The following is a 21,002-nucleotide window of genomic DNA, read 5'->3' as shown; positions in this document are numbered from 1 at the left end:
ATATTATAGATAATAAAATTGAGGCTTAGAAAAGTTAGGGACTGGGCTGGGGATGTGGCTCAAGCAGTAGCGCGCTCGCCTGGCATGCGTGCGGCCCAGGTTCGATCCTCCAGCACCACATACCAACAAAGATGCTGTGTCCGCCAATAACTAAAAAATAAATAAATATTAAAAAAAAAAAAAGAAAAGTTAGGGACCAGTAATGCCCCCAAGGTCACAGCTGCTATCCAAGCTGAGACTCTGAATCCAAGCCTAGCCTGGACCCACAGCCCCATCTCCATGAGCTGGACTTGCCTGCCTTTCTTGAGGGCTGACACTCAGTGCTCTCCACACATGACTGCCAGAGAGGGCTGCCCACCCACTGGCCCAGGCGGCCAAATGCTCTTCTCTAGGCCCTCACCTTCCCCATCTCGGAACTCACCGGCGATCTCACGTTGTCGCAGGTTCTCTGTCTCCTCCTGAGTTATGGACATCAACTGTTCCATTCTTATTCTAGGGGGAAAAAAGCCATCCATTCACTTGGCAAACAATTTTTCCAACAGGGAATCCCACCAGAAGAGCACCACCTCTTCCAGGAAGCCTGCCCTGAAGAGCCAACCCAGATGAGCTCCCTGAATGCCCACATCACCACCTCCTCCTGTGGGGCCTGTTAACTCCAGCCCTGTAGCTAGAGCACCTGTGTAAAAGGGTGAACATCCCTTTAGAAAAATGGGCCAGTGCTTCACTACAAGTAACCAGCAAACTGGGAAGACGCTTAACATCACTGGCAAAGAAGGCCAGACCTATTCACCTGTCAGGTTGGTTGAGATTAAGAAAACCAGGAGCTGCTGCTAGAGGCAACGATGGTGGAGAAATGGGCACGTCTGTGCACTGCTCAGAGCACAAACCGGCTACATGTTTGGGAAGGTGTGCTGGCACCCATCTAAATGTCATTTGCATATTTCACTAAAAAGATGATCATATAAAGCTTGGTGCCATGGTGCCTGTCTATAATCCCGACTACTTGGAAGCCTGAGTAGGAGGATCACAAGTTCAAGGCCAGCCTGGGTGATTTAGTGAGATCCTGTCTCAAAATAAAATAAAAGTTCTGGGGCACTAGCTCAGTGATAGAGTGATTGCCTAAATCATGCAAAGCTCTGGGTTCAATCTCTAGAACAAAAGAAAAAAAAAGTCACATAAATACCTAAGGGTACACTGAGAGTCTGTTCACCATCATAATTTTTGAAATTATAAAAAACTGGAAGCAACTTAAAGGTTTGTGGGCAGAGGGCTAATTAAATAAATTATGATTTAATCGCACAATAGAACATTCTTCAGCAATTACAAATTACCAGATTTGACATGGAAATTCATCCATGATATAGCAAGTGAAAATGAACAAGGTGACATGCATGCACACATGCCTGCTGTGCTTTTTCATATGCCCAACTAGCAGGAGTGGCTTGGAAAAATCAATATCCTTTCCTATTCCCTGCCGCTGGGACTTAGTCACAAGGGCATGATAGGTTGAGCAGCTCTGTCTGCTGTCCAGGGCCATAGACAGCTCAAGAGAAGGTGGCATCTGGTAGAGGGCTGTACTCTGGGCCCAGCACCACCCAGAACCAGGGGTTCTTGGTCAGTGTGGGCCAAATAGATGATGCCACTGGCCACAACACTGCTTGGCTTGGACCGGCCCAGCTCCCCAGCCCCACAGTTGAGGTTGGCAGCATGGGGGTGGCTACTGTAGCCCCAGGAAGCACCCTGCAGAAGGCCTTTCCAGGCAGTGGGGGCCTAGAAGTCTGGACTGACTGGGCAAGATAGGGCTCCTCCAAGGACAGCTCAGAGTCCTCGCTGCTATTGCAGGACCCGAGAGAACCAGGAGGGATCAGAATTGACATCTCAGGGAGGGGTGGAGGATGGAGTTGGTCCTTCCTCTCTATCATCTTTTCTAATTACAAAAGTGGTGTGCCCCAATACAGTCAGCTCAGAAAACACAGAGAAGAAAATGAAGGCCACTACATGTAAGTCCCATGACTCAAAAAAAATTAAGTAGTAACCATGGGAATGGGTCCACATGCTTTCTGCACACAGATATGTGCAGAGTGTCTTTTTTTTTTTTTTTTTTTGGTTCTAGGAATTGAACCAAGAGGTGCTCTACCACATCCCCAGCCCTCTTTATTTTTTATTTTGAGACAAGGTCTTGCTAAGTTGCTTAGGACCATGCTAACTTGCTGAGGTGAGCCTTGAACTTGTGATCCTTCTTTCTCAGCCTCCCAGCTCACTGGGATTATAGGCATGTACAATCACTCTTGGTCAGAGTGTCTTTTTAAAATGATAACTGGTATATTCCTCTTTAAATACAGCCTCCCACTTTTCTACTTAGCAACATGACTGTTCTCCCTAGTGAAGAACACAATTGGCCCTCCATATATATACATGGGTTCCACGTCTGTGGATTCAATTTACTGTGGATCAACAATGTTTGGAAAAAACCTGCCTCTGTACTGAACAGGTACATATTTTTCCTTGTCATTATTTCCTAAATAATAGAGATAAGAGCTATTTAAACAGCATTGACATTGTATTAGACATTATAAGTCATCTAAATATGAAGTGTACAGGAGGAGGTGTGTAGGTTATACGCATATACTTTGCCATTTTACATAAGGGACTTTGAACATCAGTGGGCTTTGGTATCTGCAGATGGTCCTGGAACCAATCCCCCTCAGATACAAAGGGACAAACGTATTTTATTTCTTTTTCTTTCCATAAATGTAGATTTGTTCTTTTTTTATATTGGAAATATTCATTATGTATCCATCCTATTCATGTCTCTAAATTTTTTAAAGAACTTGAAAGTAGTGATAATTTATTTTTTGATCTAGTTATTTATTTTGACAGTACTATGGATTGAACCCAGAGCTTTGCACATGTGAGGCAAGCACTCTACCACTGAGTCACATTTCTAGGCCTTTTTATTTTTTATTTTGAGACCGGGTCTCACTAAGTTGCCAAGGCTGGCCTTGGATTTGTGATTCTCCTGCCTCAGCCTCCCAATTGCTGGAACTGCAGGTGGGTCCTGCCACTCCTGGCATGGCAATTCTGTTTAATTTGATCCTAACAAGCTGAATCTCTTTATAGCTTTAAGAAAACTTTCTGGGACAATCTCCTGGAGATTCACAAAGACATTCCTCCCTAGAGCTCCACTCCCTGGAAGGACGCTTACCTTTCGTTTTCCAGAGACTTTAAGATCTCCGCACTTTTCTTTTGCCTGTGAAGAAAACCAGAGTGGTCCCTGCAGTCACCAGCCCTTTCCCGCAGCGCTGCCCCACCTCACTGCGCGGGCCATGCTAGGGGCCTCAGTGCCTGCCTCTGAGCCCTGCCACCTGGGAGCTCTGTGTCCAGGCCAGTAAAGCCACTCCAGGCCCCAGATGTCCTCACTTGTGAAAACAGGTGAAAAACTTCCTGGGCTGTTTGTAAAAAGTAAATGAGAAAATAAGCATGAAGTGAGCTCCCAAAAGCGGTCACTTTCTGGACTCAGGCGCTTGGTAACTGACAGGTGAGGGGGCACCAGGCGCAGCAGGATGAGGAAGAGGAAGACCGGAGGGACAGGAAACAGGCGAAAGCCTGCTTCTGGACTCTTCCTGCAATCTCCCCTCTAACTAGACATTCTCAAGCTTCTTGAAATCTCTACCTGTCCCCCTTCTCCCCAGCCCCACAGAGACCTGCTCTTAGGAGCTCCTACCTAGGACAGAATTTGTTCAGCTAAATCTCACTACAGGGTGAAGCCCTCAGGCAAAAGGCTCCTTGGAACTCAAAATCCTGGAGCAGGTGAGATCTCGACTACCTTGCTAAGAGCCACTCATTTTACAGAGGGGAAACCTGGGGCCAGCAGGGAAACACTTGCCACGGCCATAGGTCCAGTCAGTGTAAGTCCCATGACAAGGACTCAGACCTCGACATGTTTGGTAAGGTTCCTTTTTCTGTGTGTTGATGGGGATTGAAGCCCCTAGCAGGAGCACGTGGGCAGGAGTGCAGACCGTGGGGAGGACTGGACCTCCACTCTGGGACCTTGAAGGGCATCCTGCAGAGAAGGGCTCTAGGCCAGAGGCAGGGCCAGGACTGACCTCTGGTTCTCCTGCAGGAGTTTCTGGATGCGATTTGCGATGCTCTGCTCTGTCTGCTTTAGCTGCTCCTGCAGACGCTGCCGCTCTGCGTCCAGGTAGCGCTGGCGCTCACTCAGGCCCTGCTCTAGCCGAGACTGCTCCTGTGGGGCGGGAGGCAGAGGTCCTGAGCGAAGCCCTGATGTGCCATGGAACAGCTCTGACTGGAGTTAGGAGACTGGGTTTCCTGCCCCACTGTGCCTGTCTACTCTGTGTGAACTTGGGGTTCCCCTCTTGCTGGACCTTAGAGTGCCCATTTGTGCCTGAGGAGGCCTGGGTGATGGGTCAGGGCCTTCTCTTTCAGGTACCGGGGCAGATGTGAGAGCTTAATCGCCCTGCCCTCCCACCTCAGGGGGGCCTTGGCCTGTGTCAGAAGGCCACTGGCTGGGGACAACAGTCTGATGCCTGGGCTGCTCACACCTCCTTGACTGTCTGGAGGATCTCATCCTTCTGACAGCTGCTCTGCTGAAGCAACTGGGCATGCTCTCGCTGCCCGAGGTCCAGGCGCCGCTCAAACTCCAGCTTCTCCAGCATCTTCTGTTCCTGCAGGAGTAAAGATGCTGGTGACTGCCAGCATGGGCTCCGTGGGCACCAGGACACAGCAGCAGGGGCAGTGCTAAGTAGCATGGGCTGTTGGTCAGTGCTGAGCAACCCAGCTGTCCACTGGGGCCTGGTGGTCTAGAACCTGTCTGGCCTTCCACTCTGAGCTTCTGTCTCATCTGTCAAGTGGATACTCTGCCACCACTGGAGGAGGCACGAGGATGCAGTGAGACAATGCACGTGAGAGGAGAGCACATCTTCAGCCTTGAATCAGAGCCAGGAATAAGCTCTTTCTTCAAATATCTCAGGAGTTGAGATTTTTAGTGAACAGATGAGAGAAGAGGAAAAGAGGCATCTTCTTACCTTCCTCTTCTCATAGTCAGAGAACCTGTTCTGGGGGAGAAGAGACAGAGGTCAGGAGAAGGGCCCAGCTAGGGTGTTCAACAGCACATGTACCAGAATCTCCCCAGTGGCCTGGCCTCATGCGGACCCTGGCCTACCCGACTGCTGCATCAAAATGGGTGGGGGGCTGCCCGGGAGGTGCCAAGACAGCTCTGGGCAGGCAGCGCTGAGCAGGCCTGGTGCTCCAAAAGAAGACCATGAAACAAGGTACACACTTCCCGTGGCTGTGTGTGGCACCTAGAGCTCCTGTCTGGCCACCTAAGCACTTGCAAATGCAGAAGGAACATGTACAGGTTCCTACAGGATCGTTGAAGAGTGAAAACTAAACCACACCAGCGTCCACCAACAGGTGACAACATCAGTGAGCCCTGGAGCATGGGATGTATATTGTAAATACTTTCTCAAAGTACAGATTAGCACAAGTTTCCTAGATGGTCATCTCTTCCCTCTCCAACTTTCACTGAACTGTCCGAAAAATATAAAATTGCAAATGCATTTACATCACAGTGGAGACAGGGAAGGGTGGCATCTGGCAACCAGAAATCAACCAAAGCATCACTGGAAGCTGTGAAGCCAAACCCCGGCAGCTGTGCTCCCCTTTCCTGCAGTGCTGTCCTCCACCACAGCCAGCAGAGCAAACTGTCTGTGAGCCCGGGCTGTGGAAGCAGACGGTGGAGACAGTTTCTGCTGCTCCAGGAGCAGGTGCCCCCAGGCTGCAGTGCAAGTCCTTACTGAGCAACCTGCAGGGCCACCTGTCACTGGTGCTGGCCTATGTGCCCATCAGCCTCCTTCACTACACCTAGGGCATGGTGGGGGGCATGTGGTATGTGGTCAGGAAGAATTTGTTGAAAGACAACAAGGAGCAATCCAGACATGATCCCATCTCAAGGACAGATAAGATGGTAGAAAAATTATTTACCCCTTTCATTAAATTCAGCACGGTGTTAAATGCTGCCAAGGAAATGCACAGGGTGCTTTGAGAACACAGAACAGGACACTGACTTGGGCTGGTGCTTCTCAGAGGACTCAATAAACTGGTGAGTGGGGAGAATTCCAGACAGAAGGAACCACTTGCTCAAGGCCCTGATGGAGGGAGGAGTGTGGTTTGTTCAGGAAACATAGAGATCCCTGAGCAGCTGATGGTTGCTAAGCCCATCGCAGGCCTTGTAAAAAAAAAGGCTGGTCTGAATGGAGGGAAGCTCTAGTTTAATGGAGGAATCTGGGGGCTTCAGCTCTGATCACCCCCTCATCCTGGCAGCCCCAACACAGGCACATGGCAGTGAGCACCACCAGACAGGCCTGCCTTACCTGCCACTTGACCTCCTCCCTTGAGAACCGGTCTGGGGGCCCATCAGGACTGTCCCGGGAGTTCTCAGCTCCATCTTGCTCCAGAACTGGCAGCAGATACTGAGAAGGGGGATAATATTCCAGCCCCGACTCTGCAAGAGATGGGACACAAGCTGGCAGGGGGACCTGAAGTTGTCTGTTCCCAAATCCCTTGCTCCCCTCCTCTCTCCTTCCTCCCCCGCAGCCCACACTGCCAGGCTCAGTCCAAACTGCTCTCGTTCTCCCTGGATGGGGTCCCCCTACCTTGTCCATTAGTCCTAGCCCCCAGGCCTGGGATGGGGCAAGTGCTTAGTGTCAGCTGAGTGAGTAAATGGGCAAGTCATCTGCCTCTCAATCCAAGTGAGAACAAAGTGGTAGAAAAGCCCAAGAGAAGCAAAGAAACTGGGTCCAGAATCCAGCTTTACTAATAACTTCCTGTGTGTGCAAGATCTTGGGCAAGTCTCCTTCCTTCTCTGGCCCTCCTGTATAGATAGCTTCCTTCTGTATAATGTGAAAGGGGTCATATCCTATACTCATTTTCCATTGTATTTCTTGCCTTTTTCTTGCTGATTTCCAGGAGCTCTTTACGTATTACGGGTCTATAATATATATTGCACCTATTCTGGTTGCAACACCTGGTCTTTTTAACTTGGATGCTGGTGTCCATCTGAGACCAAAAAAATAGAAAAAAATTGTTTTTATTTTTTATTTATTTATGTTGCAGTATTAGGGCTTGAACTCAGAGGAGTTCGACCACTGAGCTATACCTCCAGCCTTTTTTTATTACTTTTATTTGAGTCAGGGTCTTGCTGGGGCTGGCCTTCACCTTGCAATTCTACTGTCTCAGCCTTCCAGGTTGCTGGGATTACAGGGCTGTGCCATTGTGCTCGGCTTGAGAAAAGCAAATTTCACATTTTGGTGTAATCAGAATTATCCCCTCCCTTGGAAGGACACAAATAGGTAGTTGACAAGAAATACCAAAACAGGCAGACATACAAATATTCAAATAACCAAGGAAGTGACATGAAAATAACAATGAGCTCTGATGTTTATCCACCTGATTAGCAGGCTTTGCCTTTCCTTCCCTTCTTCCTTTCTCTTTCCCTCTTCCTCTTTTTCTTTCCTTCTTTCTTTGTGAGCTGGGGATGAAACCCAGGGCTCACCTGCCGGGCAAGGCCCTCACTACTGAGCTGTGCCCAGCCCAGGGTTCACTGTCCCCACAACTGTTCCAGAGTCACTCAGGTATTAAAAAGACCATCCAATCCCACTGCTCCGCAATGGCACCGTCATCAGATGTCGGACGACCCATGCGCGAGTCTCAGCTGTGCTCTGAAAGGCCCACAGTGACAGGACCAACTGGGGATGTCCACCTTGGGAGCCCAGGCATTCCAAGGTTTAGCTCCTTCTGCGGCCCTGTCCTTCCACCAAGTCCAGCCCACCACCCTCTCTCCCCTGGATGACCTCCATGGGCTCCTCACTGGTCCCCCATTCATTCTTGCCCCCCCAATCCCTTCTCACTGTAGCCTGAGTGATCTTTGTAAAAAGCGAATCTGACCTTGTGAAATCCAGTCTCCTTTGGACACTGGCCAGGCCCCTCCATCCCCCTCCCCACCTCTCCTCCCTGGGCGCTCCAGCCCCACGGGCCTCGCCCACCGCCCATCCCTCGAGAGCCTTCCACAGGCTCCTCCTTCTGCCAGGCCCCTCACTAGTCCCAACCTAACCCAGGGGCACCCCTGAGCTCCCTCCTAAGGCAGCCTGTGATCACAGACCCTGAGCTCCGAGCAGGCAGGGACAGTGACACCATCCCCCACCCCAGGGCTGGCGCAGGGTGGCTGCTGGTGACAGATGGCCTGAGTTTACCTTTGCAGAGGAACTGCTGAATGGCGGTGGTGCCGGCACCACACACCTCCGGTGGGGGGTGGATCATGGACGAAGCGTCGAGACTCAGCGTCTGCAGACACAAGGGCCTGTCCTTACTGTGTGCCTCACCTGCCACCCAGCAGGAGTGGGAGCCACCTGCCCCCTCTGCCTAGGTGTGCCAGGAGCCCTTCCAACACCTGGGTGGTGCTGGCACACAGCAAGCTCTCTTGCTCTCTTAGGGACAAATACATAAGTGAGTGACCAAAAGGAACTTATAGGATGGGCAAGAATGCGATTCCAACTCTGTTAAAAATTATACTACACCTCTGACATTAGTATGGGATAGAAGCCATGGGTGGAGGGTCTGTCTCAAACTCAAAGTGGTTTCCTCTAACAGGGGGATTATAGGATACTGCCTATGTGAAATCCTTTTTTTTTATTGGTACCAGGGATTGAACCCAGGGGTGCTTAAGCACTGAGCCATATCCTTAGCCCTTTTTGTTTTTTACTTTGAGTCAGGGTCTTGCTAAGTTGCTCAGGACCTCACTAAATTGCTGAGGTGTGCTTTGAACTTGTGATCCCCTGCCTCAGCCACTGGGATTACAGGCGTGTGCCACCATGCCTAGTTGTGAAATCTTTTTAATATTTATTATTAATATATATATATATATATATATATATATATATATATATATTAACAATATATACATGACTTTCAAAATGAGAAGCTCTTTTTAAAGGATTGGGCCCACGGGGCCTTCCTCCTAGAGCTGCTTCTGCAGTGCTCCACCCTGAGCCGCACCCCAGGCCCAGAGAGCTCCCCACAGGTCTGAGGATATCTGTGCTTTCCAAATCCAGCCACCAGGTAGGAGGACACCAGCTACCCAGGGGGGGCACTTCCTTTTGCACCCTCTGAGCTACCTATCCCCCCCAACGGACAGTTTGGCTTGAGGGAGGTGACTGACTGACAGAATCAGGGGACTCTGGGATGCTCAGCATGACTGTCCTCACTGTGAGTGGACTGGTCACCCCCACACAGAGCTGCATGAAGGTGAGGAACACAGGCATCAGATTCAGGCAGCCTACGTTCCACCTTGCCATGGCTAACTGCGAGACTCCAGGGCAAGTCACACACACAGTGACTACCTCTGTACATGCCCCAGCTTCTTCATCTTCAAGGTACCACAACAGTATTTGCTTCAAAAAAATTCTGTGAGCCCTTTCCGGACTAGGCCGAGCTCTAGGCACCATCATGGGAGTCGACATACGCCACAACAAGGACCGAAAGGTTCGGCGCAAGGAGCCCAAGAGCCAGAACATCTACCTAAGGCTGTTGGTCAAGTTGTATCGTTTCTGGCTAGACGAACCAATTCTACCTTCAACCGAGTTGTACTGAAGAAGTTGCTCATGAGTCGCACCAATAGACCCCTCTCGCCCTCTCCCGGATGATCCGGAGAGATCATCTCAACTTCCTGGCCGAGAAAACAAAACAGCTGTGGTCGTGGGGACCATAACAGATGACGTTCGTGTTCAGGAGGTGCCCAAACTGAAGGTGTGCATACTGCGTGTGAGCAGCTGAGCCCGCAGCCGCATCCTTAAGGCTGGGGGCAAGATCCTCACCTTTGACCAACTGGCCCTGGACTCCCCCAAGGGCCGTGGCACAGTCCTGCTCTCTGGTCCTCGCAAGGGCCGAGAGGTGTACAGGCATTTTGGCAAGGCTCCTGGGACCCCACACAGCCACACCAAACCCTATGTCCGCTCCAAGAGCAGGAAATTCGAGCGTGCCAGAGGCCAGAGGGCCAGCCGAGGCTACAAAAACTAACCCTGGATTTATTGTTAATAAAGAAGCTTTGAATTTGGAAAAAAAAAATTCTGTGAGGATTCAGAGCTAAAACAGGTCAAGTGACTAGCTCTAGAAAGCTCCAGGTGAATGGAGCCATCTTGTCAGACCACAGGAGCTCACCTTGGGAGTGGGCTCCTTGAGTTGGTGTCTGTTGTGGGCTGAACTATGTCCCCCAACTCACATGTATGCCAGTTGAGGTCCCTACCCCTGTACCTCAGAATGTGGCTCTGGAGAAAGGCTGGACCCTGATCCAACATGACTAGAGGAAATTTGGATACAGACAGGCACAGAAGGAAGGTGACATGAAGTCACGGGAAGGAGAGGCCCCAGACAAGCCAGGAGGAGAGGCTGAGGGGGAGCCAGCTCTGTCAACACTGACCTTGGGCTTGCAGCCTCTGGATGGGGAGAACACAGATTTCTTCATTTCAGCTCCCTGTCCATGGTTCTTTGTCATGCCAGCCTGAGCTGACTCACTCGGGGTCCCAGGAGGCCCCTGCCTTCCCCTGCCACCCAACATTCCAATGAGGTTTGGTTTCTGCCCAGCCATGCTTAGCCCAGACCCCAACCCACCCCTACAGCCCCTGCCTTCCCTCCCAGCTTCCTGATGACTGGGGTCCCAGGTCCAGCAACTCCCGACCACTTGGCCCCTCCTCCCTTCCGTATCCTGTGCTTCCCACCTCCTGCCTCTCCTGCCCTGCCCCTCTGCCAAATGCTCCTGTTGTCCACGTCTACATCACAAAATCTCATTCCTCTCCAAGGTCTAGTTTGAATGCCATGGATTTCCTAAAGTGTAGCCCCTCCAGGTTCAGCGTTCCCTCTTCTCTACTCTAGACGGCTTTCCTGCCTCCATGATGGTAGCAAAAGTCACACTGTTACAAATGCCCACATATCACTGGCTCTGTAAGCTCCTAAGGACCATGGCTGGGGGCCTCTGGGACCAGGCACCTTGTGACCAGAACAGACCCTTGGGAATGGGGGCAGGCAGAATGGGGCATGCAGAATGGGGCAGGCAGAATGGGGACCCCACGTGAGAATGGCTCCCCACTTACCTCCAGGGTTCGGACATGAGCCAGCATCTGTGGCAATCTCTGAATCTCATTTTCACTGATGTCAAGAGTACGCAGGCTTCGAAGCTCCCCCACGGTGTCCGGCAGCTCCTTCAGCTTGTTGTCTAGAGAGACCCCAGTGGCAGAGCTCAGCACCCCAAAGGCCTGCCTGACACTGCAGGTCTCAGTGGGGGTAGGGATGGAGAGATTCTGCCACCACTGACTAGCTCAGTGGACAACTAACTACCTCTCCGGGCCTCATCTGTGAGACAGGGACGAGGACACTATCTGGCCTTGCAGGAGTCCAGAGGGATTCCATGAGATGAAGCCTGTGAGGTCCTGGGCCCAGCGCCTGTCCCATGGTTAGTGATCAACAGCTGGGGCGCCATTATCTTCAATCGCTGTCGGACACCACCGTTACATAGGCTGAGGCTTCTGTGCAGAGTGCTGGGGAGGAAGTGGAGGAGCTGGGGTGGGGCAGGGCTGGAGCTAGACTGCATCAGAGTCTTGGCTCACTGTCACCTCACTGGGTGCTCTTGGGCACATCACTGTTCTCTGAGTGGCACTTTCCTCGTCTGTAGGCTGCGGACAACTCTGCTGCCCTCTGACTCCTCAGGGACCATCAGGAGACCACACTATTCAGTGGGTGTGACACGCCACTCAGAACCACTGTCATGGCGCCTCCATCACCCTCAGCCAGGCAGTCCTCTCTCTTCCCACCACTCCTCATTATACACACAAAGGACCAAGTCTCAGTGTAGCTGTCACTACTGTCTGACTCTGAGGAGTCACGGGAACCCTCCAGACACCTTCTCTCTGGTTACTATAGGGACACACAGACCTAGCAGGAGCTTAGTCCAGTTTAAGTGTCATCTTCATGTTCAGTGGCTCCAGGCAGAGCCCCCTGTGGATTCTGACTGGGCTGACCCACAGCTGACCGAGGGTCACATAGACAAGCCTTCCTGGTCCCCTACCTTTCACATTGAGGGTCTGGAGCTGGATCAGGTTCCCAATGGAGCGTGGGAGATAAGTCAATTGATTCCTTTCCACATTTAATACCTAAGAAAGAGAAAGAAATAACATGAGAAGTCACACACACAGTGACTACCTCTGTCCCCTCAACCCCTGCTTTAGGCCAGGTGTCCTCTGGGCACTGTAAACACCTGCCTTGACCTGCTTCTGCCTGTCCAGTGAGGAAGGTGTGGATTGTTATGATCCCATTGGAGAGATGGGAAAACCGAGCTCAGAGTGGTGAAGTCAGGTGCCCCAGAAGGAAAGGCCAAGACCAAAGCCTGCTCCCGGCTGAGGCTCCATCATTTGTATTAACCAAAAATGCCCAAGCAGGGGGCAGGAAGGAGGGCTATCAGAGTCGGGCTGGGTGAGGCAGCACAGTGTTGAGGAAAGGGAACTGAGCCACAAACGGTGATGTGGTCGGCTGAGGTCTCAAGGCCAGAACTGGTGGTGCTGAGGTTAGAGCTGGGCTTAATGGATTTTTCCAAAGCCTGCTCCCTCCAGGATCCTGCGAGGCAAGGTCAGGAGGCCAACAGGATGCCACACTATGAAGTCATTAAAAATTATGCAATGGAAAGCTAAGTAGCCATTTAAAAGATCGTGGTAGATAAATATTTGATGAATTAAAGGAGGTCTGCATTTTATAGTCAGGTACCCAAAAGTTACAAGACAGAAAATGCATAATTCTACAAAAACATACATATTAAAAAAAAAAGTTGGGCTGGGGATGTGGCTCAAGCGGTAGTGCGCTCGCCTGGCATGCGTGTGGCCCGGGTTCGATCCTCAGCACCACATACAGACAAAGATGTTGTGTCTGCTGAAAACTAAAAAATAAATATTAAAAAATCCTCTCCCTTCCCCCCACTCCCCGCTCTCTCTCTCTTAAAAAAAAAAAAAAAAAAAAGTCCCACTGGGCATGGTGGCACCTACAATCCCAACACCTCAGGAGGCTGAGGCAAGAGGATTTCAAGTTCCAGGCTGGCTTGGCAACTTAGTAAGACCATGCCTCAAGGTAAAAAATAAAAAAGGCTGAAGATGTAGCTCAGTGGTGCAGCACCTCAGGTTCAACCTCCAATTAAAGAAAAAAAAAAAAAAAAAAGGAATGCAGGTCCCTTAAGATCCTATGCCAAGTACATACTGTAGATCAAAGTGGGGACAATCACTACTGCTCTGCCACATGTTTTCTAGGTGACCTTGGGCAAGTTACAGACACAGTCATCTCTCTGGACCTCTGTTTTCTTTTATGTAAAATGCGATGACATCACCCACATGTTGGGGTTGTTCATTGAAACCGTTCCTTGGTGTTTTCCATGTGCCAGGCAGTGAGCTAGGCAAAGGGGCAGCATTCAGAGAAATCACATTCCACAGGTGAGGCCTGAATACATAATTATGATTAGAGACTGCAATTATAGAGTGCCCTTGGGGAGATAAGTAGGGTGGGAACAGAGAGGACTGAGGGGATGCACTTAGGAGGCTGGGGAGGATTCAGGGACATTTGGGCTAATAGGTGAAGGAAGGCCCCACAGACAGCCCCAGGAAGGACCACTTCAGCGGAAGGAGAGGTCCTGCTGGGGTGGGGACGGAGAATAGAGGGTATTAGGAGGTGATTTCAGCAAGCAAAGGAAGGAAGAGAAGGAGAGGAGACTAGAAGGACAGCTGGGTCCCATAGCATGGGTCTTCTTTCTGCAGTGCCGGAGATGGAACCCAGGGCCTTGCACCTGCTAAGCAGGAGCTCTACCACCCTATTTGGGATCTTCTGGTGTGGTAAAGAGAGATTTTCAGCCTCAGCGCAATGGAAGCCACTTCTTCCTCTGTAGAGCAGGGGCAACACTAACACTGGCAGGTAATGCCAGGGGCGGAGTTATCTCAGCACTGGCACAGAGTGAGTGCTCGATCGGTGCAGGGCTGCTACTGCCAAGGCAGCGGTGGGACGTGAGTTAAGAGTGCGCAGCCATTGCTCTTCAGATGTAGACTGTGCTTTTTTTTCTGAAAAGATGTGGAAGCGCAAGATGAAGTCCCAAAAAGCAGGTGTCAAAAATAGCCACAGCCCAGACAGCAAGGGTGGCACCGGGACCAAGTGCAGCCTGCTTCTATTGGCAAGAGCACACCCGGAACATTCCACCATGGGAAGTGGGTTTCTGTTTCCCACAGTCTTACCTGCAGGGCTCCCAGCTGCCCTATGTCCTCAGGAAGGGCTGCCAGCTGATTGTTGTGGAGATCCAGAACCTGAAGAGGAAGACACCTCTCAGACACCCACTGAGAAAGCCCCAGGGTTCCAGGCTCAGAGCAGCTAGATGACAGGGGCCACTCAAGCCTCTGGTGTTGCAGCCACCAGCACCCGACCCTCTCTGCCCCACTCAACATCCAGCAATGCTATCTCATTCCCTTTTTCAAATGATTATGCCATTTCCTTCTTTTATTTATCAAGTTTTAATTTTTATTGATAAGCCAAAAAATATGATATAAAACAGTATGTGTATCTGTAGGCTAAAAAGTAAAAACATTCCATAGCATCAAAAATATTCCCACAGGAAAAAACCCTACCAAACATGCAATAAAATAGTGATAATGGTTCTTCAGAGTGCAAAACTGTATGTTTTCTTCCCTTTTCTTTCTTTATTTTTGTGGTGCTGGGGATTGAACCCTGGGCCTGGGTATGTTAGGCAAGCTCTCTACCACAAATGACATCCCTTGCTCTAACTTTTCTTTGCTTAACTGCTATTTGCTAATTTTTTTAAGTACTGGGGATTGAACTCAGGAGTGCTCTACCTTGGAACTGCATCCCCAGCCCTTTTTATTTTATTTTTATTATTCTTTGTTTTCGTGGGGATTGAACTCAAGGTCTTGTGCATGGGAAGCAAGCACTCCACCCACTGAGCTATATCCCCAGTCCTTTATTTTATTTTTAAGAGAAGGTCTTGCTAAAGTGCCTAGGCTGGCTTTAAACTTGTGATCCTTCTGCCTGAATCTCTTGAGGAGTTAGGCTGGCCTTAAACTTGTGATCCTTCTGCCTGAATCTCTTGAGTTGCTAGGATTACAGGCATGTGCCTCTGTGCCTGGCCTACTAATTTTTTTTAATGATTAAAATGAGCAAAAAAGGCAAAGAATAAATATATACAAGCACACACATGTGCAGATAAAATATACATATATATACTACAAATAGAAATATTAAAACATATTTTAAATGTCTCTCTCTCTCTCTTTTTTTTTTTTTTTTTTTTGCTCTCCTGGGGATTGAACTTAGGGGCACACTACCACTGAGCTACATCCCAATCCCTTTTTACTTATTTTTTTAAAAAAATATTTATTTCATTCATTTATTTATATGTGGTGCTGAGAATTGAACCCAATGCCTCACACATGCCAGGCAAGTGCTCTACCATTGAGCCACAACCCCAGCCCTCCCTTTTTACTTTTTATTTTGAGACAGGGGCTTACTAATTTGCCCAAACTGGTCTTGAACTTTCGATCTTCCTGCCTCAACCTCCTGAGTTGCTGGAATCACATTTAATCACCAGGATTAAATGTTCTCTTTTTTTTTCTGAATGTAAAATAATTCATCATCTGGGGAAGAAGCTGAGCAGTAGAGCACATGCTTGGCCTTGGGTTTAATCCCCAGCTCCATAAAACACACACACACATACACACACACACAACAACAACAACAACAACAACAACAAAACATGCTGGATCAAGATAAAAAAGAAGTGTAAAAACTATCCCCAATCTGCACAACAACAACAACAACAAAAAAAAAACAAACCATGCTGGATCAAGATAAAAAAGAAGTGTAAAAACTATCCCCAATCTGCAACCTAGAGTTGACCGTGAAGAACACTTGATGTCTGAGATGCCAGTCTTTTCTCTCAGTGTGTACACTAACTCTCACAAGTTCACATTCATGCAGAACAATCCTGGGTGATATCTTGCATATGCTGTGGTGACACCCCAGCCCCTGTCCGGGAGGGGCCCACAGTTAGGAGGGATTTTCACATGTTGATCATACAATACCCTGGATGTCCCTCCGTCTTATTTGAGGCCATCTGTTTCCACACTGTCTGCTATTTTACTTGCAACAAATCTAGGATTTAGTTTTTTACTTAGCATGTAAATCACCTAGTTTGACTATCTTTGTCACTCTACCCCCTGGACAGCGCACAGAAGTGCCCAGTAAAGCAGGCTGATCAAATCCCAGATTGACCATTTATTATATTAGGACCATCTGGAGCCAGGGGTGGTGGTGCATGCCTGTAATCCCAGTGACTCAGGAGCCGGAGGCAAGAGGATTGCAAGTTCAAGAACAGCCTCAGCAACTTAGCAAGACCCTGTCTCAAAATAAAATAAAAAGGGCTGGGGATGTAGCTCAGTGGTGGAGTGCCCCTGGGGGTTCAATCCCCAGTACCACCAAAACAACAATAGCAACAAAAATATATAGCATAACCTTTAACAGAAATCCAACTGCTACCTGGAACACAATATAGAGTCTATGACACTGGAGGGGGCCCCAGTACCTTGATGGTTGCGAGGCTCAGGAGGCTGCAGGATTTGGGAAGCAGGGAAGTGAGGTGGTTCGTGTGCACAATCAACACCTGTGAGGCAAAGAATGGAGGAAGAGTCAGGCAGGAAAGAGCAGCAGGGGAAAGCCAAAGGCAAGTGGAGTGTGGCACAAGATGCCCAGCAGCCCTGCTGTCCCCTGGGTATCTCTACTTGCCCAGACATGCAATGGGGATGCTGTTAGTGTCATGGGACTTCTGAATGTGGAATCATATGGCGTTAAGATCTGGAATTTAGAGATCTAATTCTGAGAAGGGATCAGCTGTCCTGATTTTAACCTTTCTCAGCTTCAGTGTCTTCCTGGAAAACAGAGAATAATAAAGTACTTTCCTCGGAGGGCTGCTGTGATGATAAAAATTCCTCAGCCCAGGATGGGCACCCAGTGAGTGTGTGGCCTGTCATATGTTGCTATTTGTGTCGGGCGTTGACTTCTGGTTGAATACTTCCAGGGACAAGGAGCTCATGACGGTCTTGGGAGGGAACACTTTTTACTTAGTTCATTTAGATACGTCACTTAGAGATGTGCCCCCTGCACCCAAATTTGCTAAAGCTGCACTGCACTTCTGAAAAATCATTCATTCCCCTCCTAAACTCCCTTGTATGGCCAGAGCAAAATGGGTGCAGTTTCTGTTGTTATTATCACCGGGGTTAATAAGTGTTTAGTATGTGACAGGAATTATATCCCTTTACCTACTATTCCTTCAGTTCTTACAATATCTCTGGGAGAGTAGAACTATGAATACCCTCATTTCACAGATGAAGAAGTTGAGATGTAAGAGTTTAAGGAAGTTACAAAAGTCATAGAGCTAGTGAAGGCAGAGCCACAAGACCCCCAGGGCTATCCAACCCCGAAGCCTGCTGTCCTAACTGTGACCCCTGCTGCAGACCAACAGGGTGAGAGCCTGAAAGAAGGTGTCTTCGGCACCTATCTGGGTGAGGAAGATAGCACCTAAAATCCCACATGCTTTCAGACAAGCAAACATGTAGTAAGCAATTCTCTGAAAATAAAGAATCAGCTCACCTTCTTCTGTAGAACTTTGCATGTTGCAAAAGCCCCAAATGGGATCTAAGACAAGATAAAGAAGAGTAAGAGCCTCCCCTTCTGCCAAGTTTTCATTTGCTCTCTGTAGGGCATTGACTTGAGGGAGAGGCAGGCAGAGGGGAGCAAGACAAAATCTGCTGAGAAGAGCAGTCCACCAGGGGAGGGCTGGGGAAGAAGAATGCTGGGGACGAGGTCAGTCCTGCCCCAATCAGTGGGCAGGAGGGGCCTTGTCCTATCTTGCCCATCCAGTTCCCATCAGGAACCCTGTCTTTTTTTTTTTAAGAATCCTGACTTTTCCAACATTTGAAGACTCTGTGGGTACATTTTCTAACTAGAGTTCTTGACTGTTATGTCCAAAGGATCATCTCAATTCTTTTGGACAAGAATAGAATCTAAGGAAAGATCTCTTGACTAGTACTTCTGTTTTTGTTTGTTTGTTTTGTTTTTGTTTTTAAGCCCTCTTCCAAATCTGTCTTTCCTGGGGAACATGCAATAAAAGAACACAGGATAAATCAAATCCACATCCCTTACACTACCCTCAGTTTACCTCTGAGAGCTCACATTTAGAGATGTCAAGAATGTCATCTGCCCCAGCTTCTTTGGCCTAAGGAAAAAAAATAATTTTTAAAAGAATTTTTTAAAAAGCATGCAAACAAAACACTCTTATGGAATGGACAAATCAGACAAAGAAACATAGAATTAAGGAGCTGCAAGGGACACAGCACAGTCTGATTCCACCAGTCCATTCTGTGTGTGATCTCCACTTCCCCAGAGTTTGAGGTCCAGCAGGGAAGAGAAGTCAACAAGGAATGAGTATGCTCAGTCCAAGGGGAAGTGCAGGGGTTGGTAGGGAAGATGGGAGGTGGCTTGGGGCAGACAGAGCCCTATTCCACTGGGCAGAGGAGGAGCTGAGAAGGAGTTGGAGGAAACCGGCTTTCCCTCACCAGGCACATCTGGTACTCTAGGCGTTTCCTCGCTTCCTCGCTGGGTTTCCGCTTCCGGAAGAAGAGTGGCATCTTTCCTTTTTCCCAGGGAAATCTTTAGGACACTGGTCGTAGAAGACAAATCAGGGCCTGGGGAATTCGTTACAGCCCCTGACTCTCAGGCCAGGCGGCATAGTAACAGAGCTTGCAGTTGGCTGCTGGACTGTAAGCTCTAGGCAGGAAGGGCTGTGTTTCCCTTAGTCATCAGTACTCTGAGCCTACACAGTACAGCTCAATACTTTGGATGAAAAAATAAGGAGCAGGATGGGGTGAAAAGAGCACAAAGGCAGGCCAGGTCACCTGGGTTCAGGCCTCCGTTTGCCACTGACCCACTGTGAGATGTTGGTCCTTCTCCATTCTGGATCCCCTCTCCCTTCTGCCTTAGGGGAGTTTCCTCAGGTTCCTCTAGGCCTCAGAGTAGCATCAGCAACACCCAACTAAATCAGCCATGACTTGGGGAGCTCAACTACATCATCACCAAAGAGATCTGTGAGTTAAGTAAAAGTTAAAAAGCAATCCTCAGAGCTGGGCATGGTGGCACACACCTGTATTCCCAGCAACTCAGGAGTCTGAGGTAGGAGAATTACAAGTTCAAGGCCAGCTTGGACAACTCAGCAAGACTCTGTCTCAAAATAAAAAACTAAAAAGGGCTGGGAATGTATCTCAGTGGTAGAGCACCTCTAGGGTTCAATCCTCTCAGTAACAAAAAGTTAAAAAAAAAAAAAAACACACCAAAAAAAAAATCCAACAATCCTCACGCACCTTACCACCTTCATGGTTGTGACACTTGTTCTATTTGAGACTCATCCCAGCACTGTTTATGGTGTGGAAACCAATGCTCACTAAGTGCAGTGATCTGGTTATTCAGCCTGACTGCAGCAAACCCAGCCTTGAAACCTGCTCCTATCTGCGATTATCAATGTTGGAAAAGTGACAGCAAGGCCTAGGAAACAATCGGCCAGGGAACTGGATGGTTCACATCATGGCCTTTGAGATGAAATATTTCTGGGTTTGAGTCCAAGATCAAACCACCCACCAACTGTGTCAATTTGGTTCACCTCTCGGAATCTCAGTGTCCTCATGTGTAAAGTATGAGTAATAATGTTATTAACATGGGGGGGGGGCTGTGAGGACCCAATGATTAATGTATGTGATGCCCACAGCACAGTACCCGGCAGTATAATCGCTCCCTAAGTGGACTCTACAAAGCACTGTATGGGTGACACTGAATAAGGGACTACTACAAGAGCTAGGAAGAAGGGAAACAGTGCAACCAAAGAAGACACAACCGGTCCATCCCTGGGCGTGGGCTGTCAGAAGTGGCTCTGCCAGGCCTGCAGAGCCAGCTCAGAGCCCTCTTGTCACCCACCTGCCTGTAGAAATGAGAAATGATCTAAAAACAGCCCTTCTCCAATCCTCCCAAATAACCAGCACTTACTCTTTTGCTCCCTGATGACCGGCTACCCCTCACCCTCTAGAGGATGTCCAGCACTCCTGACCTCCTTCCCAATGCCATATGGCTCCCCAATCCATCCCAAATCAGCTCCTTTCAATCTGCTTCTGATGTCTATCCTCCCCGAAGTCCGGTCCAGATGGGGAGAACCACACCCATCCTTCCCTGGCTGGACTGGGACTGGCTAACCTGGCTTTGTGGATGGAGAAATCCCCAAAGGTCCCTTGGGAGGACCCAAAGGCAGGCGGATCACTCAAAAGGCTTGGTCGTGGACGCGGGGTCGCAGACCACCCAGCACAGAGCTGGTGGTTTTCTGCAAACACAGGAACTGGGGACCGAAACTCAGAACCTCAGAAAGTCATGCAGACTAGGATGACGAAGTCTGAGACTCTGGGAACCGCAGAGTCTCAGAAAGAGTCAGACTGGATTTAGACCCGAATAGATTGGATTACTAAAATGCAAACACTATGAAGGGGCTAGAAAGGGTCTGGGATCGCCGTGGTACTGGGGTCCGGGAATGGGGGTGAGAACACCTCACGGGAGAGGCGGGACTCTGGGATTGGGTGACAGGGACCCAGGAGTGACCCTCATGACAGGGAAACATGGGAGCGGCAGGACCCAAGATCTCAGGAACAGCCCTCTCTTCTCTGACACCCTGGGCTAAGTGGCCCGAACCCCCTTTCCGAATCCCTAGCCCAGCTCACCGCGGGTACCCGGCCCTCCAGCCGTCAGTCTTAAGCACCTGCCCACAAGCAACAAGGCGGCAAGGGCGTCACTCAGAGACTGGGCGGAACCGT

The 21,002-nt window shown here is 49.3% G+C and overlaps 1 protein-coding gene and 1 pseudogene across 5 annotated transcripts in view; one reads left to right on the top strand and one right to left on the bottom strand.

Annotated features, from left to right (window-relative positions):
* The window catches only part of Lrsam1 (leucine rich repeat and sterile alpha motif containing 1), a 34,349-nt gene extending 13,362 nt beyond the window's left edge, over window positions 1–20,987 (bottom strand). The window contains exons 1-16 of one of the 5 annotated variants that reach the window (XM_026386535.2): window positions 20,910–20,974; window positions 19,082–19,239; window positions 18,714–18,817; window positions 18,317–18,373; window positions 17,749–17,793; window positions 16,685–16,762; window positions 14,328–14,396; window positions 12,134–12,218; window positions 11,163–11,284; window positions 8,271–8,361; window positions 6,393–6,523; window positions 5,046–5,075; window positions 4,563–4,685; window positions 4,107–4,246; window positions 3,206–3,250; window positions 422–492 (exon numbers count right to left, since the gene is read on the bottom strand). In XM_026386535.2, coding sequence (XP_026242320.1) covers window positions 422–492; window positions 3,206–3,250; window positions 4,107–4,246; window positions 4,563–4,685; window positions 5,046–5,075; window positions 6,393–6,523; window positions 8,271–8,361; window positions 11,163–11,284; window positions 12,134–12,218; window positions 14,328–14,396; window positions 16,685–16,762; window positions 17,749–17,793; window positions 18,317–18,373; window positions 18,714–18,785 — 1,159 coding nt within the window. In that variant the 5' untranslated portion in view covers window positions 18,786–18,817; window positions 19,082–19,239; window positions 20,910–20,974. Of the gene's footprint in view, window positions 1–421; window positions 493–3,205; window positions 3,251–4,106; window positions 4,247–4,562; window positions 4,686–5,045; window positions 5,076–6,392; window positions 6,524–8,270; window positions 8,362–11,162; window positions 11,285–12,133; window positions 12,219–14,327; window positions 14,397–16,684; window positions 16,763–17,748; window positions 17,794–18,316; window positions 18,374–18,713; window positions 18,843–19,081; window positions 19,240–20,394; window positions 20,507–20,909 lie in introns of those variants that run through there. The other 4 variants (XM_026386530.2, XM_026386531.2, XM_077797997.1 and 1 more) reach the window with 4 other exon arrangements.
* On the top strand, window positions 9,502–10,092 carry LOC113181136 (large ribosomal subunit protein eL18 pseudogene; annotated as a pseudogene).
* Window positions 20,988–21,002: the final 15 nt, after the last annotated feature.

This window comes from Urocitellus parryii, chromosome 4 (assembly GCF_045843805.1).
Source record: "Urocitellus parryii isolate mUroPar1 chromosome 4, mUroPar1.hap1, whole genome shotgun sequence".
Taxonomy (NCBI): domain Eukaryota; kingdom Metazoa; phylum Chordata; class Mammalia; order Rodentia; family Sciuridae; genus Urocitellus; species Urocitellus parryii.
This window is presented reverse-complemented; position numbering and strand designations above follow the sequence as displayed.